The sequence below is a fragment of the Bos indicus genome, chromosome 28, assembly GCF_029378745.1.
Source record: "Bos indicus isolate NIAB-ARS_2022 breed Sahiwal x Tharparkar chromosome 28, NIAB-ARS_B.indTharparkar_mat_pri_1.0, whole genome shotgun sequence".
Classification (NCBI taxonomy): domain Eukaryota; kingdom Metazoa; phylum Chordata; class Mammalia; order Artiodactyla; family Bovidae; genus Bos; species Bos indicus.
Genome location: NC_091787.1, coordinates 13,267,230 through 13,286,927, shown reverse-complemented (window position 1 = coordinate 13,286,927; position 19,698 = coordinate 13,267,230). Strand labels below are relative to the sequence as shown.

At 39.2% G+C, this 19,698-nt stretch overlaps 2 protein-coding genes across 3 annotated transcripts in view; one reads left to right on the top strand and one right to left on the bottom strand.

Moving 5' to 3' along the window:
- The window catches only part of ZNF248 (zinc finger protein 248), a 28,088-nt gene extending 11,289 nt beyond the window's left edge, over positions 1–16,799 (bottom strand). Inside the window, exons 1-5 of the mRNA XM_019953996.2 lie at positions 16,705–16,799; positions 14,958–15,103; positions 14,827–14,868; positions 1,644–1,770; positions 1,269–1,364 (exon numbers count right to left, since the gene is read on the bottom strand). Coding sequence (XP_019809555.2) covers positions 1,269–1,364; positions 1,644–1,770; positions 14,827–14,841 — 238 coding nt within the window. The 5' untranslated portion in view covers positions 14,842–14,868; positions 14,958–15,103; positions 16,705–16,799. The remainder of the gene's footprint in view (positions 1–1,268; positions 1,365–1,643; positions 1,771–14,826; positions 14,869–14,957; positions 15,104–16,704) is intronic.
- The window catches only part of LOC109553937 (zinc finger protein 33B-like), a 54,259-nt gene continuing 51,344 nt past the window's right edge, over positions 16,784–19,698 (top strand). For both annotated transcript variants that reach the window (XM_019954270.2, XM_019954267.2), the window contains exon 1: positions 16,784–16,935. The gene's annotated coding sequence lies outside the window, so the exon portion shown is untranslated. The remainder of the gene's footprint in view (positions 16,936–19,698) is intronic.

The following is a 19,698-nucleotide window of genomic DNA, read 5'->3' as shown; positions in this document are numbered from 1 at the left end:
TTCCAACATAGCCTGAGCAGCTAGCTTCTCTCCTCTGGGTATACAATAGTATCCTAACTGGTATTCTTTCCTTGCTTGTGCCTCAGCACCATCCACCCATCACATGGTCACAACAGAGAAGTCAGAGGGAGTCTTTTAAACTGTAAATCCAATCTGCTAGCTTAATTTGATTTATATATACTGAAAAAAGCCTGAGGATTTCCCACATCACTCAAAATAAAATTAATATATCTGCCACAGTCCATGCTACTTATGACATCATCTCCTACCAATCTCCCCCATGCCCACTCACCTCCAGCTACCATGACATCGTTATACTTCCTTAGATACTCTAACGGCACACTAGTCTGACAAGTTTAACACCAGCACCTGATGTTCCCTCTGCCGGGAGTATTCAGAATCCACAGAGCTCACACTTTAATTTATTAGAGACTAATATCTATTGTGTACCTCATAAAATATATTTTCTCTTGAAGTGAAGTGAAAGTCGCTCAGTCGCGTCCAACTCTTTGCAACCCCATGGACTATACAGTGCATGGGATTCTCCAGGCTAGAATACTGGCATGGGTAGCTGTTCCCTTCTGCAGGGGATCATCCCAACCCAGGGATTGAACTCAGGTCTCCTGCTTTGTAGGCGGATTCTTTACTAGCTGAGCCACGAGGGAAGCCCATTTTCTCTTGAATTCTGTATATTTGATTACAAATAGGATGTTATCATTCTCTAACCCCCTTTTCACTGCTTCAGTTCTTCACAGTACTTACCACCACCCAACACCATGTGTGTGTGTATACATGCACATACATCTTCATACACACACACGAATGCTTTTTGTCTCTCACTGTATTACACACTCTGATAATAGGGACATTCTTTTAATTATGTATAAACATAATTGGGTCATACTGAATGCTCACCATATATTTGTTAAATGAATATATTAAAGTATTACATGAATCATACCATCTAACAAAAGATGTCCAAAGACAATAGATGGAAGGTGGACAGTTTTAAAATAATCAAGAAAAATTATCTCAGATGGAGCCAAATGAGTTTGGATTATGACTATAGGTAGATGACTCTAAAATGTCAAAGAAGAAAGGGAAAGATTTATGAGTGAAAGTGACATACAGAAGAATGTGATTAAGGTAACATAAGTATGTGGGCCAACTGTCAATCACTTTCAAAGGTCAGGGGTTGGAATCATATACCAATGGCCTAAGACCTCATTTCCTCTGGCTTCCATCTGCCTGTGAACTCACTAACTCACCTGAGTGCCACTGTTTTGGGAATCTTTCCTCTAGTATCCAAGGTTCTTCTCCTTGCTCGATCTTGAAGATCACTTCTGGCTTAGTAATGCAATTCCCTGTAAAGAGAGTAACACAGGACTATGGCTGAACAGTCTGGCTTCAAGAACTCTAAAAAAATGATGGGGAAGAAAGGTACAGCTTTGGGAACTATCTAAAAGAGGTGCCTAAATAAACCAATTCCCAAGGAGGTAAGACTACAGCATACTTTATAGTGGGCAAAAGGGACCAGTCATTTAGGGCCTTGAATCTCCATCAGAAAATTTCACAGGGAGTTTTTACATTTCATCAGCTAAGAAATGCATGCTACTGGTAATCATGTGGAAAAGAATTCTTACCTACGGAGACAAGGTGGCTATAATTTTCAAGGATCACGTCTCTGTATAATATCTTCTGAGCAGGATCCAGCAGGTACCACTCTTCCTGGGTGAAGTCCACACATACATCTTTGAATGACACTTGCTCCTGTAACAGTACATTCCTTTTCTATAAGAAATTGTCAGAGCTATACGAGTGGAAAATATTTAAAAGAATGACTTTGCCAACAAAGGTCCGTCTAGTCAAAGCTATGGTTTTTCTAGTAGTCAGGTATTGATGAGAGAGTTGGACTATAAAGAAAGCTGAGTGCTGAAGAATTGATGCTTTTGAATTGTGGTGTTGGAGAAGACTCTTGAGTCCCTTGGACCGCAAGGAGATAAAATCAGATAAAGTCTGAAAGGAAATTAATCCTGAATACTCATTGCAAGGATTGATGCTGAGGTTGAAGCTCCAATAAGTTGGCCACCAGATGTGAAGTACTGATGTTAAAAAAGACCCTGATGCTGGGAAAGACTGAACGTGGGAAGAGAAGGGGATGACAGAGGATGAGATGGTTGGATGGCATCATGGATGCAATGGATATAAGTCTGAGCAAGGCCCGGAAGTTGGAGATGGACAGGGAAGCCTGGCATGCTGCAGTCCGTAGGGTCACAGAGTCGGACATGACTGAGCAACTGAACTGAACTGAATCTCTTTAGTTTACTAAAAATTTAGGACTGCTTTCTTTAATGCTGGGCTTCCCTGGTGGCTCAGCTGGTAAAGAAACTGTCTGAAATGTGGGAGACCTGGGTTCGATCCCTGGGTTGGGAAGATCCCCTGGAAAAGGGAACGGCTATCAACTCCAACATTCTGGCCTGGAGAATTCCATGGACTGTATAGTCCATAGGCTTGCAAAGAGTCGGACACGACTGAGCAACTTTTGCTTTTTTTTAATGCTATACTATGTAGGATAAAAGTAGTATCTTGTATAAATTGAGTTTCCATGAGAGGGTGGAATGGTCCTAGTTGCTACAAATATTATTCTTAATGAGAAGACATACACATTAACATGTATTAAACTGGAAACTGTAGGAGCTAGCACTATACAAAACGTAGAATGGGATGACCAAGAAAAAGTTATTTCATATTATCTTTTGTATTATAAAGTTAACTTTTACTAAGGAAGTAAAAATTTCAGTTGTTAAAATGAAAAGAAGGATTAAAACTAATATGTTATGGGCCCTAACCAAGCTCACTCATGTCTGATTAAAGTGACCAGTTCTGTATTCCACCTGCCCAGCAGAGAAAAGGATGAATCCTCTCTACTTCAGATAATTTTTGGAGCCTCTCCTAATATCTGTGTTGTTAGAGATAATGCTCACCATCCAACAGAAAATGTCATGTTATACGAAGAGACAAGGCCAAAGGAAAAGGACAATGATAGAATAACCACAATGTTTGTTTGAGGAGGCCTTACAAAAAGCTGAGAAAAGAATAGAAGCAAAAGGCAAAGGAAAAAAGGAGAGATGTACCCACTGAATGCAGAGTTCCAAAGAAAAGCAAGGAGAGATAAGAAAGCCTCCCTAAGTGAAAAATGCAAAGAAATAAGAGGAAAACAACAGAATGGGAAAGACTAGAGATCTCTTCAAAAAAACTAAGAGAAACCAAGGGAACATTTCATGCAAAGATGGGCACAATAAAGGACAGAAATGGTATGGATCTAACAGAAACAGAAGATATGAAGAAGAGGTGGCAACAATATACAGAAGAACTATACAAAAATATCTAAATGACCCAGATAACCACAGTGGTGTGAGCACTCACCGAGAGCCAGTCAAGTGAGCCTTAGGAAGCATCACTATGAACAAAGCTAGTGGAGGTGATGGAATTCCAGCTGAGCTATTTCAAATCCTGAAAGATGATGCTGTGAAAGTGCTGCACTCAATATGCCAGCAAATTTGGAAAACTCAGCAGTGGCCACAGGACTGGAAAAGGTCAGTTTTCATTCCAATCCCAAAGAAAGGCAATGCCAAAGAATGCTCAAACTACCGCACAACTGCACTCATCTCACATGCTAGTAAAGTAATGCTACAAATTCTCCAAGCAAGGCTTCAACAGTACGTGAACCATGAACTTCCAGAATTAAAGCTGGTTTTAGAAAAGGCAGAGGAACCAGAGATCAAATTGCCAACATCTGTTGGATCATAGAAAAATCAAAGGAATTCCAGAAAAACATCTACTTCTGCTTCACTACACTAAAGCCTTTGACTGTGTGGATCACAATAAACTGTGAAAAATTCTGAAAGAGATGGGAATACCAGACCACCTTATCTACCTCCTGAGAAACCTGTATGCAGGTCGATAAGCAACAATTAGAACTGGACATGGAATGGACTGGTTCAAAACTGGGAAAGGAGTATGTCAAGGCTGTATATTGTCACCCTGCTTATTTAATTTATATGCAAAATACGTCATGAGAAATGCCGGGCTGGATGAAGCACAAGCTGGAATCAAGATTGCCAGGAGAAATATCAATAACCTCAGATATGCAGATGACACCACCCTTATGGCAGAAAACAAACAGGAACTAAAGAGCCTCTTGATGAAAGTGAAAGACGAGCGTGAAAAAGCTGGATTAAAACTCAACATTCAAAAAACGAAGATCATGGCATTTGGTCCCATCACTTTATGACAAATAGATGGGGAAACAATGGAAACAGTGACAGTCTTTATTTTCTTGAGCTTCAACATCACTGAAGATGGTGACTGCAGCCATGAAATTAAAAGATGCTTGCTCCTTGGAAGAAAAGCTATGACAAACCTAAACAGCATATTAAAAAGCAGACATATTACTTAGCCTACAAAAGGTCTGTATAGTTAAAGCTATGGTTTTTTCCAGTAGTCCTGTATGGATGTGAGGGTTGGACCATGAAGAAGGATAAGTATTGAAAAACTGATGCTTTCAAATTATGGTTTTGGAGAAGACTCTTTAGAGTCCCTTGGACTGCAAGGAGATCAAACCAGTCAATCCTAAAGGAAATCAACCCTGAATATTCACTGGAAAGATGCTGAAGCTGAAACTGCAATACTTTGGCCATCTGATGCAAAGAGATGACTCATTAGAAAAGACCCTAATGCTGGGAAACACTGAAGGCAGGAGGAGAAGGGGACAACAGATGAGATGGTTAGATGGCATCACAGACTCAGGACATGAGTTTGAGCAAGCTCCTGAAGATGGTGAAGGACAAGGAAGCCTGGCATGCTGCAGTCCATGGGGTCACAAAGAGTCAGACATGACTGAATGAATAACAACATAGAGACTCAGATATTATAACACAAAAGAACTTCAGAATGAATTATAATTAATATAAAAGAGGAAAATATGAACAAAATAAATGAAAGGATGGGAGAAGTCAACAGATACATGGTATGTCTGTTGTAGATAAAGAATTAATAGAGCAGGCCTGAGACTGCTATCTTCTGAAAGATCTGCTACAAGGGTGTCTTGTGGCTGGTATCTGGGAATTTGGAGTTCATGATGGTTCTTACCAGTCCTTGGTAAGAATGGTTCACTGAGCCTGAACTGTTTGTGTGAACTATATGGTTTTTTCTGCTCATGTACATTCCTTCTGGAGTCTGAGACTTTGTTATATGTTAAGCAAACAGTACCTACGTGACTAGCCCCTAATAAACATTTTGAACGCTGAGTGTCTAATGAGATTCCCTGGCAGACATTTCACATTTGTCATCACATCTCATTGCTGTAGGACTTAAGCCTGTCCTGGGAAAAGTCTTAGGAGCTTATGCCTGGGGTCCTCTACTTGGGACTAAACCCCAAGTATCTTTTCCCTTTGCTGACTGTGCTTTGTATCCTTTCACTTTAATAAGTCACAGCCCTAAGTACAACTACATGCTGAGTCGTCCCAGAAAATCACTGCACCTAGTGATAGTCTTGGGGACCTCTGATAAATGTGTATACAAACATGTACATGTACATACATACATGCATAAAATGGGCATTCCAAAGTTGAAAATTATAGTATCTGAAATTAAGAACTCATTAGATGGCTTTGTATGTATCCAACAAAAGTATCAAAATACATACAGCAAAAAGTGACAGAACTGAAAGGAGAAACAGACAAATCTATAGCCACAGCTGGAGACTTCAATACCCCTCCAATTGTCCTGAGAAATAAAGCAGGCAGAAAAGCAGTAAGTATATAGATGACCTGAACAGTACTGTCAATCAACATGATCTGAAACTTCTAGAATATTCCATCCAAAAAAATAAGCCACACATTCTACATTCTATTCTACCTCTTATGGAACATTCACCTAGATAGGTTATAGTCTAGGCCACAAAACACACCATAACAAATTTAAAACAATAGCTATCATAAAAAATATATTATCAGACTACAATGGAATTAAAGAGAAATCAATAAGCAAAAGATAGCTGAAAAATCCCTCAAATACTTGAAAATTAAATAGCATATAGGTCAAAAAAGAAGTCTCAAAGAAAATTTTAAACTACTTTAAATGAAATGGAATAAAAATGAAAATACGATATATCAAAATTTGTGGGATGCAGTGAAAGCAGTACCAGAGGGAAATTTATAGCATCAAATGCATATATTAGAAAAGATTTTAAATCAATAATCTAACCTTCTATCTTAGTAAACTAAAGGGAAAAAAAGGCAAACTGAGCCCAAAGCAAGCAAAATAAAGGAATTTTTATTAAAATAAATCAGTTAAATTGAAAATGTGGAAAAAAATAGAAAAGTCAATGAAACTGAAAGTTGCTTCTTTGAAAAGATCAATAAAAATTTTAAAAGCCTCCAATCTAACCAAGTAAAAAAGAAGCAAACTGTGAATCTCTGAAATGAAAGACAGATTTACACTACTAATCCTAATGACATTAAAAAATAATGAGAATACTACAAACAATTCTGCCCCTGAAAAATTGGTAACATAGATGAAATTAAAAGACACAGCTATGAAATTCACACAAAGGAGATAGAGATAACGTGAAAAGATTCATTTCTGCTAAAAAAATTAAATCAATAATTAAAATACTTCCAAAAGAGAAAGCACCAACCCAGACAGTGTCACTAGTGAATTCTAATAAACATTTAAGGAAAAACTAATACAATTCTCCATAATCTCCTCCAGGAAATAACACTTCCAAACTCATTATATGAGGCCAAGTGAAAGTGAAAGTGAAGTCGCTCAGTCGTGTCTGACTCTTTTCCACCCCATGGACAGTAGCCTGCACCAGGCTCCTCCATCCATAGGATTTTCTAGGGAAGAGTACTGGAGTGGGTTGCCATTTCCTGAGGCCAACATTACCCTAATACCAAACTAGATAAGGATATTATGAGAAAAATAAAGATCAGATTATCTTTCAATAACAGAGATGCGAAAATCCTCAAACATGGGTAAATCAAATCTGACAATGTATAAAAAGAAATATAAACACAGCCAAGTGGAATTTATTGCAGGTATGAAAGGGTCCCTGGTGGCTCAGACGGTAAAGCGTCTGTCTATGATGCGGGAGACCCGGGTTCGATCCCTGGGTTGGGAAGATCCCTTGGAGAAGGAAATGGCAATCCATTCCAGTACTATTGCCTGGAAAATCCCATGGACAAAGGAGCCTGGTAGGCTACAGTCCATGGGGTCACAAAGAGTCGGACACGACTGAGCGACTTCACAACGACCATGACGACAATGAAAGGCTGGGTCAACATTAAAAAAAAACACAAAACAAGAACATGATCCAACGTATCAGGAAGTCAAAGAAGCAAAATGACACAATAATAGCAACTAATGAAGAAAAAACAGTCATTTATCATAATGAAAAAAAAAAAACAACCTCTCAACCTCTCAGTAAACTAGGAATAGAGGGGAACTTTCCCAACTTGATGAAGAAGAGAACATCATACTGAAAGGTTGTTGCTGAACCACGAAAGACACTGGGATTCTTGGCCTCCAGAGAAGAATTCAATCCGGGGCCAGAGATGAGGCTTGATCGCTCAGAGCTTTTGTGTAATAATGTTTTATTAAAGTATAAAACGGATAGAGAAAGCTTTTGACATAGACATCAGAAGGGGGCAGAAAGATACCCACCTGTTAGTCTTTAGCTGGATGTTATATAGTTACTAGCAGTCTGTTAATGAAAGAAAGCAATGTCTCAAAACTCAGAGAATGGCACCAGGCCCCTCACCCACAGGATGCATTCTGAGGTAATCTTGGCACCAGGGGGGTCATCCAGGGCCATAAAATGATTGACTTGAATCTCCTATAAAGGCAGATCACCATACAAAAAGTTTCATTTACATGACTTAGGAGAACAATGTATGAGGATAACGTAGTGGTTTGCCAAGTCAGTTCTAAGCCTTTAGGTGGAATCGACTTGAAGACAAGAGTCTGGGGTAAATGTATAGTACATTAACATAGCTTAACACAAACATTTCCATAAGAAAAATGTATTTGTTAGCTCAAAATTTGAGAAAAGTTAAGTTCAGGTGGAACCAGGTGTCATTATGGCAACACAGTATTTTAAGAGAAATCTCTTTTTAAATTTGTGTAGAGAAGGGGAACTCCAGTACTCTTGCCTGGAAAATCCCATGGACGGTGGAGCCTGGTGGGCTGCAGTCCATGGGGTCGCTGGGAGTCGGACATGACTGAGCGACTTCCCTTTCACTTTTCACTTTCATGCATTGGAGAAGGAAATGGCAACCCACTCCAGTGTTCTTGCCTGGAGAATCCCAGGAATGGGGAAGCCTGGTGGGCTTCTGTCTATGGGGTCGCACATAGTCGGACATGACTGAAGCGACTTAGCAGCAGCAGCAGCAGAGAAGGGGAAAAAATATATCACTAGTTTGTTTCCTCCTGCTGCTTAAGAAAGAAATTAAAAAAAAAAAAAAAAAAAAGTCTGATACTTGCAGGCTATTTCCTCCATTTGGAGACCCCTGGCCTTCCTGCCTGTTACCCCCTCAATACTTACTGTTAGGACTTGACACTTTTCCCTGAAATGCAGGAAAAGAGCAAGGATGCTCTGTTTCAAGACTATTATTCAAGTCCTAGCTAGTACAGAAAGACCTAAGACAAAACAAACAGAAAAACCTGAAATAAAAGGTAGATGATTAGGAAGAAAAAATAAAACTGTCTTTATCTGAAGTCAACATGATTGTCTATGCAGAAAATCCCAAAGACTCTGAAAAAAGGAAAAGAATAAAAATCCTGGAAGTAATAAGCAAATATAGCAACATCATAGGATACAAGGTCAATATAAAAAAGCCAACTATTTTCCCATATCAGAATAAACTACTGGAATTTCATATTTTGAATGAAAAAAAACCATTTACAACACCACCACCACCAAAAAAAGGACTCAAATATAAAACTAATACATTACAAGGATATACAGAAAAACAAAAACTGATGGAAGAAATCAAAGATCTAAATAAAGGGAAAGACAGTCCATATTCATCACTCAAGACAATTCAGTATTGTTAAGATGTCAGTTCCTTCCAATATAATCTACAAATTCAATGCAATTCAAATTAAAATCCCAGCTATTTTGGAGACGCTGACAAACGATTCTAAAGTTTATATAGAAAGGTAAAGCAACAGAATAGCCAATGCAATATGGAAGGAAAAAGAGGATTTACACATTACCTGATTTCAAGACTTATACAAAGCTACCAAATAACATGTACAAATAACCAGATGTTCAAGCTGGATTTAGAAAGGCCAGAGGAAACAGAGATCAAATTGCCAACATCTGTTGGATCATCAAAAAAGCAAGAGAATTACAGAAAAACATCTACTTCTGCTTTATTGACTATGCTAAAGCCTTTGACTGTGTAGATCACAACAAACTGTGGAAAATTCTTAAAGAGATGGGAATACCAGACCATCTCACAACCTCCTGAGAAACCAGTATATAGGTTAGGAAGCAACAGTTAGAATGGACATGGAACAACAGACTGGTTCAAAATTGGGAAAGGAGTATGTCAAGGCTGTATATTGTCACCCTGCTTATTTAACTTACATGCAAAGTACATCACGCAAAATGCTGGGCTGGATGAAACACAAGCTGAAATCAAGATTACTGGGAGAAATATCAATAACCCAGATATGCAGATGACACTACCCTTATGGCAGAAAGCAAAGAAAAATTAAGCCTCTTGATGAAATTGAAAGAGGAGAATGAAAAAGCTGGCTTAAAACTCAACACTCAAAAAATGAAGATCATGGCGTCTGGTCCCATCAGTTTATGGCAAATAGATGGAGAAACAATGGGAACAGTGACAGACTTTATTTTCTTGGGCTCCAAAATCACTGTGGGTGGTGACCACAGCCATGAAATTAAAAGACGCTTGCTCCTTGGAAGAAAAGCGATGACAAACCTAGACAGTATATTAAAAAAGAGACATTATTTAGCCTACAAAGGTCCATATAGTCGAAGCTATGGTTTTTCCAGTAGCCATGTACAGATATGAAAGTTTGACAATAAAAAAGGCTGAGCTCTGAAGAATTGATGCCTTCAAACTGTGGTGCTGGAGAAGACTCTTGAGAGTCCCCTGGACTGTAAGGAGATCAAACCAGTCAATCCTAAAGGAAATCAACCCTGAATATTCATTGGAAGGATTGATGCTAAAGCTGAAGCTCCAATACTTTTGCCACCTGATGCTAAGAACCGACTCATTGGAAAAGATGCTGATGCTGGGAAAGATTGAAGGCAGGAGGAGAAGGGGACCACAGAGGATGAGATGGTTGGATGGCATCACAGACTCAATGGACATGAGTTTGAGCAAGCTCTGGGAGATGGTGCTGCAGCCCATGGGGTCGCAAAGAGTTGAGCACTTTGAGTGACCAAACAACAACAACTAATATCCAAGACAGGGCGTTATTGGTGAAAGAAGCCCATAGCTTAATGGAACAGAATAGAGTGTCCAGGTACAGATCCACTGAAATATAGTCACCTGATGAAATAAAAAAAGGTATAGATGATGCATAATACTATGTAAGTTTTAGGTGTACAACGCAGTGATTCACAAGTTGTAAAGACTATATTCCACTTATAATGGTTATATAATTTTGACAATAGTCCTGTGTTATACAGTATATCTTTATAGCTTATTTATTTTATACATAGAGGTTTGTACCTTTTAACCCCCTACTACCATGCTCCTCCCCACTTCCCTCTCTCCACTGATAACCACTAGCTTGTTCTCTGTATCTGTGAGTCTGTTTCTTTGTTGTCATATTCATCAGTTTGTTTTAGTGAACTGATTTTCAACAAAGCCCTAAAGGCATTTAAATTGAGAAAAGACAGTCTTTTGACAAATGCTTCAACAACTCTACATCTATGCAAAAAAAATGAACCTAGACACAGACCTTACACTTTATACAAATGTTAACAAAAATGAATCACAGACCTAGATATAAAATGCAAAACTATTAAATTTCTAGAACACAGAAGATAGGAGATCTATGTGATCTTGGGTTTCATGAAAAGTTTTTGAATACAACAGAAAAATCACATTCCATTTTTTAAAAAAATACATGGATTGGCTTTCATTAAAAATATTTTAACCTGCAAAAGTCATTTCTAAGAAAATGAAAGGACAAGCCACAGAGTGGGAGAAAATATTTGCAACATATATATCTAATAAAGAAGTTGCATTTAAAATATACAAAAGAATTAGTAAGAAAATAAATTGCCTAATTAAAAAATGGATAAAAAATGTGAACAGGTCAAGTAAAGACATACAGACAGTTCATAAATTTATGAACAAATGCTCAATGTCATTTGTCATTGTTGTTGTTCAGTCACTAAGTTGTGTCTAACTCTTTGTGACCCCACAGACGGTAGCCCATCAGCCTCCTTTGTGCATGGGATTTCCCAGGCAAGAATAGTACAGTGGATTGCCATTTCCTTCTCCAGGGGATATTTCTTACCCAAGGATCAAACCCACATCTGCTGCACTGGCAGGCGGATTCTTTATCACTGAGTCACCAGGGAAGCCCATTATGTGTATTAAGGAAATGTAAATTAAAACAAAAGTGAGATGCCATAACACATTTATTAGAACCATTAAATCTAAAACAATGACAATGTCAATTTCAGGTCCAGATGCAGAACAAGAGGAATTCTCATTCATAATTAGAAATATAAAATGATACAGCACTTTTGTAAAATAATTGGGCAGTTTCAACTTTGTACAAAGCTGAAGTCTTAACATATGATCAAGTATTTTTAATTTCACACTCTAGCTATTTAAAAAACATGTATCTAGGTAAAAACCTACATATGTTTCTAGCAGCTTAATTCATAATGACCAAAAACTGGAAGGAACCAAGAGTCCATAGGTTAGTAACTTTGAAATAACTTATATATGTATGCTGGAATTGAACAATTAAGTAAAGAAATGATGATGGTGGTGGCCAAAATGCTGGAATGGGAGTTATAGACAAGCAAGGGGATAAGGTCAGAATGTTTCAGGTGATAATGATTACAGCAGGAGACATTAGTGTGAACTAATACTTAGCTTAATATAAATACAGATGGTTACATGCTGAAATATTATTCATAGATATGTGTTAGTATACATAAATATTTTCTTGTTCAGTCAGCTGACAGGATCTATAAGGAATTACAAACCAATAGCATACTCAGCCCTCCAGTCTTGGTTTCTAACACTAAACTCCAATAAAAGGAAGCAGAGCTCTTCAGGGGAAAATGGCTTATTCTAGGGCAGGAAATATGAGCCTGGACTATCTTCTAGCATCAGAAAGTATAGAAGAAGTACTCAAACAGAAACACAACAATGGGGTTCGTTGAAAGTGGTTTATTTAATAACCAAGGTGGGACAAACGATTTGAGCAACAAAGTGAACAAGGTAGTACTTGGACTATAATAAGTAAAAAGTAACTAGCCATGAGCTCATATTGATATTAAACACTGACTGAGTTAATAAATATTAAAATCTCCTGTGCAGAATGCCTAATTTATGTGGATACGCCACTGAGAAGGAGGGGTGGTATAACCCCCCACTTCCTTCCAAACAGTATATTACGAAAACAGAGGGAAAAACGGGTAACTTTACAGTGGAGAAAGTTAATACTGCACAGCTTCAGGCTGGTGATCAACAGTGGTACATCATTTTTTGAAAAGTGAAAAGTCATTTGAGAGAATTTACCCCTGATAAGACATGACCAAATGACATTTTACCTCTCTGGTCTTTCTCCAAGAAAACAATTACCCCAATATAATCAATCATAGGAAAAACAGTAGACAATTCCCATGTGAAGGACATTCTACAAAACACCTGATTTATACTCCTCAAAACTGACAAGGTCATCAAAAACAAGGAAAATCTGAGGAATTGTCACAGCCAAGGGGAGCCTAAGGAAACATGATGACTAAGTGAAATGTGGTATCCTGAAGCAGAACACCTGCATGGGGAGGGGAGGGAGACCAGGAACAATTATCAAAAGACAAATGATATACAAGAAAATAATATTCTGTAACTTATATGAAAGATAAGCATTAGTATCACTAACATGCAAAGAGCTAACCAGACATTGAAAAAAAGAAAAAAAAGCCAGAAACCTAAGAGCAAAATGGGTAAAAGACATGAACAGATCACAGAAACATAAAAACAAGACATCTTTTAGATATGTGAAAAAAATCTTCAATCTCACTGAGCATTAGGATAAGTACAGATGTAAACTACATAAAATACTAATTTTTACCTATCAGATGTCAAAATCCAAAAGTGAACCACATTATTTCTACGGGAGAAGCTGTGGAGAAAAAGCACTCTCATGCAATGCCAATGTAAGTACAAAGTATCTATAATCCCACCAAACAGATCAAGTTTATCAATTGTAGTCAACCCTTTGGGAATTTATATATTCCCAAATATCACTTCTGGAAATTTACCTGACAGAATAAATCTCATTTCTGGGGATGTATATGATAGAATAAACCTAATGTACAAAGTTATTCATCAAAACAGAGTTTATAGTAGCAAAAGGTTGGAAATAGTTAATTACTAGTTTAATAAACTATGGAACATTCAGAATTGAATTTCCATGTGATTATAACAAAGAAAGAAGTAATCCACGTTCTGTTACAGACAGATTCCCTGGGACAAGCTGAAAAAAGAAGTGAAAAAAGCAACCAAAAAAAGAAAGAATGGGAAACAGTGTTTAGACTCACTACTTGGTGTGGTTCTCTGAGCAGCAGAATCAGCTCCATCTGATTAGAAATGCACCTTCCAAGGCCCAACCCAGATCTACTGAATCAAAATCTGCATTTTTAAGACATTGCCAGGTATGTACAGGTGCACCTAAACTTAAAAAGCCCTAATATAATAGATTCCCATTTAAATAAAAGAGGGCTCATACTTTCTTTCAACTGAATAAAGAAACACTGGAAGGACAAACAAGAAACCAGAAAGAATGTATACCTATAGCTGAGTGACTGTACACTGCAGTTTATCTGGGACTGTCCCAATATATGCCAGTTGTTCCAGCATAATCGTTAATAAAACCTCTCTCACTCTCAGTGAAAGAGACACGGTTTAGATGAGAAACAAATGTCACCCTACGTGGAGGAAGCCTAAGGTACAGAGAGGAAGGGATGTGAATTTTTACTTTCTCTGTATCACTTACATTTTTTTAAAAACCATGTTAATATACTAACAATTTTAAAGTATTTTAATTTTTAAAGACAAAAGTTGTCAGGAAAAATAGGTATCTGAGAAGAGCAGTTGTCTAAGAACAGAGAAACAATGGATAAGCAATAAACCCAGGGATAAGCAATGTTGGGGCAAAAGGCAAAGACAACTTCACGCTGGAAGAAGTTAGGAAAGGGAGAACTAGGAGCGTAGCGTCAAAGACAACAGCAGAGCAGACTTTCAAAACAGACTATGCATAATAGTATCAAATGCTGCAAAAGGGTCCACTAAGACTAAGACAAAGACAAAAACTGGATTTGACTACAATTTGGTGGCTTTTTCCAGAAATGATTCAGGTGGAGAGGTATTAAAGGAGCAAGACTGCATGTATTAGGTTGAAATTTAAGTGGAAATGCAGAAACAAAAGCCAGGACTATCTGCTACTGAAGCCAGAAACACAAATGAGCTGACCCCTTTAAAAACTTTAGAAAACTCATTTTAGATAAAGTGGGAATAAAAAAAAACTCACCTGGGATTTGTTCATTTTTCACTCTTAGTGGAGGAGGGAGAGCTGAGGGAGAAAGAAGGAAGTAAGAACTTGGCTTGTCCTGTAGTTTCTGGATTCACCAGCCTACACAGCTCCACACACAAGACACTTACCTGCTCACGTGTGGCTCCCATTTATGTTGACCTTAGACCTGATACTTTTCACCGAGTGAATGTAAACTTTTGCTTCTTACTGATTTATTACCGGGTTTCCCTGGTGGCTCAGTCCATAAAGAATGCTGGAGACCTGGGTTCGATCCCTAGGTTGGGAAGATTTATTACCAATTTAGGTTTTGTAACACAGAAAAATTAAAAACATGAGAGGATTTTTAACACAGAACAGTAAAGTAAAGGATACACTAGGGATTTGTCATAACTGAGGTTCTAGGGGGTAAAAACACCTTCTCACTGCTGTTTAGTCACTAATCCTATCTGACTCTCATCTGCTGACACCATTAATCCTATGAGATCAGATAATCAAAGAAACCTCTGAAAAAAGGGATGGGAGTGTTTAAGGCAAGATTTATTTTTTTAAAAAGTCTGTTCTAAGCTGCTTACAATTTTCAAAAGGATCTTTTAATAAAAAACTAACTCTGACCTAACAAAATGACAAAATGGGCTGTGGCCCAAGAATCTGCAGACCTGACTTTCAACTGTGATTCTGTCACTAACAAACTGCATGATCTGAGCCAGTCATCTTCTCGGGCTCATTTCTTTTTGCATCTTTCAATAAGAAACTGATAACCCAAAAAGGACCTGTCTGCACTACCATCCTGGGAGCAGGAACCTCAGCATTTCTCTAGAAGCCATCAATAATGGAACACTGCTCGAGGGCAGCTAACCTCAGGAAAAAGTGAATGGAGAGTTAGGAGAGGAAGAGGTGTTAGGCTCGGATAATGACAGAATTTTAACTATGGCTGGTGAGCCTTTCAACCCGAACTATGGCTTCACAAATTTCTAAAGAGGTGACATTTCCTGTGTAGCCTGTGTGCCCACCCCGCTCATCTCCAGCTCACCTCTCTTCTTAAATTTGTCCCAGACCTTCCACCATCACACAGCCTTCGATGGCTTCAGGACACCGTGTCATGATTATATACAACAAATAACAAATGAAGATATAACAAATAATAACTTAGGATCCGAGTAATGTTAACAGAGCCAGGAAAAGGCTTTGGTGGCTAGGTGGTCCAGCCCCTTCCAATCCATTTCACAAACGACTTAACGGAGGGGTCCAAGCTCCAGCCGCCTATACAGAACAAATACAACAGCAGCTGACAAAACGTGGGCGCTCAAAACAACCCAAAGAGGCAAGCACTATAGAGGTCTGCATTTTACAGATAAGAAAACCAAGTCTCTAGGCGGCAATTTGGTCCGGGAAATTCATTTATTTCTGGGCCCTGCAGGAGACAATGGTCTCCTACAGCCTCCCGGCTCCCCGTAAGCCTGGCGCAGGAGAGACGTATACGTCACTACGTTAAGTGCGCACAAACATGTCACACAGGCGCAATCGCTCTTCCCCTACCTCCTATCCGCCCCCGCCCCCCACCCCGTGGGCCCAGCTCACACTTCACGCACGCGCACTCCCCACCCGCGGCCACAGGACAGCGCCGCCCGCTCCGCTGAGGGGCGGAACACCTGCAGACCGAGTGAGCCTGAGAGGCCGCGTTCCCACACGGGACTCTGGCCCCTTAAGTCGGAAGCGTCCCCGCCTGCCGTCCCTTCAGTTCTGCAGACGCTGCAGACTCCCGGGGTCGCGCAGTGTTCGCGGGGCTCCAACCCACCACCCGGCACCGCTGCCTCGGCCGGCTCTCCCAGCCGCGCGGAGCCCGCTCGGCCCTCGCCCCCACCCTCCGGGGCTCACCCGCAGCTCCCTCGCCCGTGGACCTGGAGGATAGGGATTGTTTCCCACGAGGGGCTGGAGGCCGCGGAAGGACGAGCCAGCAGCAGAAGGCGGGGATGCACATGCGCAGAGGGAGGGAGCGGCGCGGTGCGGCGCGGTGCGGTAGCAGAGAGCTGGAACTTAGCTCCTGGTAGTTTGCTTTGGAAAAGTGGCTCTACCTTTAGAAGCATGCCTCGCTCCTAAATTGTAAAAGTAAGCTAATAGTAGTACAGTACCTAACGGTTTTTATGAAGATTCAGGATGTTTGTCTTGTACAAGCACTTAGGATGAGTTCCGGCACATAAATTGTTCAGTATGTTTCTTAAGATTATCTTTCCAAATATACACCATGCCCACTCTAGAAATCAGCTGGAGAGTTTCTGCCTTATTGACTGAACTGAGAGATTACTATCTGTTATACTCACTCCTGCTACCTGAACCCTGGATTCTGTCCGTGTCCCATAGAGATATGTCAAAGCAGTGTGCATTTTTGACTAGACGCATCAAGTGGCACATGAATTTTATTTATGAAAGTGAACAGATGTTATTTTAGTTTTGATAAACTTATCTTCTAGCAGTTTAGACAGCAAATTTATGTAAAGTAAAATTATATCTGTGAGCAGCAGAGTTGTTCTCTGGAATGAGGAAAAAAGCGACCTAGCAGTTCAGTATTAATAAAAGTTGTTCATATATGCAAAACTGTTCATACATTAAACTTAAGGAAGAAAGCACTTTCTCATCTCTCCAAACCAACTATGTTTTCCCTGGAACCAAATATATATTCTTTTATGTGGGCATTCTCATGACATTTTTAACACAGTATAATCATATGACCTGTTAGTTTATGATGAACTTTTCATAAAAGAATATGTAGTTAACTCTTTCTGGTCAACGTCATTTAAATTTTTTTAATAACTTTAAGTTGCTCAGATTGGTCCCATGTACTCTTCACCCAGTTTCCCTTAATTGTTAACATTTTGCAAAACCGTGTACATTTAGCAAAACTAAGAAAGTGATATGGGTACAATTCTAATGAAACTACAGAGTTTATTCGTTTTTTCATTAATGCCCTTTTTTACTGATCTAGGATTCAATCCAGGCTACCACAGTATGTTTAGTCATCACATGTTTGGTCTCATCCAATCTATAATAATTTCTTGGTCTTTGTCTTTTATTACCTTCAGATGTTTGAAGACTAGTGGTCACATATTTTGAAGAGTGTCACTGAATTTAAGTTTGTCTGATATTTTCTCCTGATTGGACTAAGGTTTTAAATTTTTAGAAATATCTCAGAGAGGATGTGTCCTTCCTATATATGAGGGGACACATGATTATCAACATAACTTATATTAGCCTTGGTTACTTCGTTAAGGTCGTGTCTGACAAGTTTCTCCATTATCTTTAGGATTTTTCCCTTTCCAATCTATACTTAGAAGTGCAGTGTATACACTGGTTACAAAGTCTAGTGCACTCAGCGGGGGCAGAAATAAGCTGCATCTCAAATTTAGGGTGATATTTTTAAACTGCCACATTTAGTAGTAAATTTGGGTTGAGAAACTCTGAGGTTACGCAGATATACTCTTCCTGCTTAGACTTTTGGCCACTAATTTTACCTTTCATTGGTGGATCTTGCACGCAACACTTATTACTGTGGTATTCCAATTTAATATTTCACCTTTTTCTTCTTTATTAATTGGAAATCTTCTATAAGAGAAGATTTTCATTCCCCAAATGTATTTATAACATCATTTATTTATATCAGTATGGATATTTGTTTTATTCCCAACTGTCGGGGGAGTGTGTAATTTCCTCGGTTCTGTCTCAATGCAAAGATCTGAAATGGCAGATCAGTGTTACAGCTTTGTTACAGCCCAGTTTTATTTGGCGAGCAAAGGATGGTACATCCTGGAGATGTGAAGACACGCTGACCCAAAAAGGACAGAGGTTCAATGTTGGCTCCTCTTTTTATAAAAACGTTTTGTCTCCTTCCGCTGAGCCTGTCCTGTGTAAATGGGGCTAGCCAGGAGGTCTGTTTGTTTCACCTGTGGTACTCACTCTGGTCCTCAGATTTTCTTTTGTTCCATTTTCACGAGCTTTTTCCTTTGTCTTTTAGCCACTGCCATTTTGGACTCTTTTTTCCTATTCTAACTACCTAACATTCCCCCCTCAAGAGATGGGAGGCCCAATTCTTTGGGAATAGGGGTGTCGAGATCTCTCTGGCTACTTCCTGCTGAGCTGGGATGACGAGGGGCATTGGGCCTCCCTCTCTTGCTAGTCTCAAGCGTCAGAGTCCTTATAGCAGTGTTCATCTAAGGGTGAATGATATTTTCTGTGGTTGGGTGTAGTTTTCTATATCCTTGTTGAAGTGGCATTGCATGTTGTAGCTTGTTGACCTGAGCAGACAAAATGGGTTAGACAATTGCTAATATATGGAGCAGTCATAAGCAGCATTAATATGGTGATAACATGGGTTAGTAGATGCATTAGCCAACTCCAAATTCCCCTTCGCCAGAAGAAGGATCCCCCAAAGAGAGATTATAGCCACCTTGAGGACTCTCCAGCTCGTTCTTTGACATCCCATAGGATCTTAATTTTTTTTTGAGGACTGTGAGACTTTCTTTAACTTTTCTGGAGGTATTTACCCAGCAACAACACGTCTCATTCAAGACGCCTCAAGTCCCTCCTTGTTCAGGGATCAGGAAATCTATCTTCTATCTGTTTTGGAGTACAACCACTGTCAAGCTGTGTTGGCTCTTTAGAGCTATCCTGAGAAACCTTATTCCTGGAAACTTAAATTGAGAATGTTCATTAGAATGACACTCTTTGTAGTCCTGGATAGATATCTGGAAGAAACACAAGCTAGAATCAAGATTGCCAGGAGAAATATCAATAACCTCAGATATGCAGATGACACCACCCTTATGGCACAAAGTGAAGAGGAACTCAAAAGCCTCTTGATGAAAGTGAAAGTGGAGA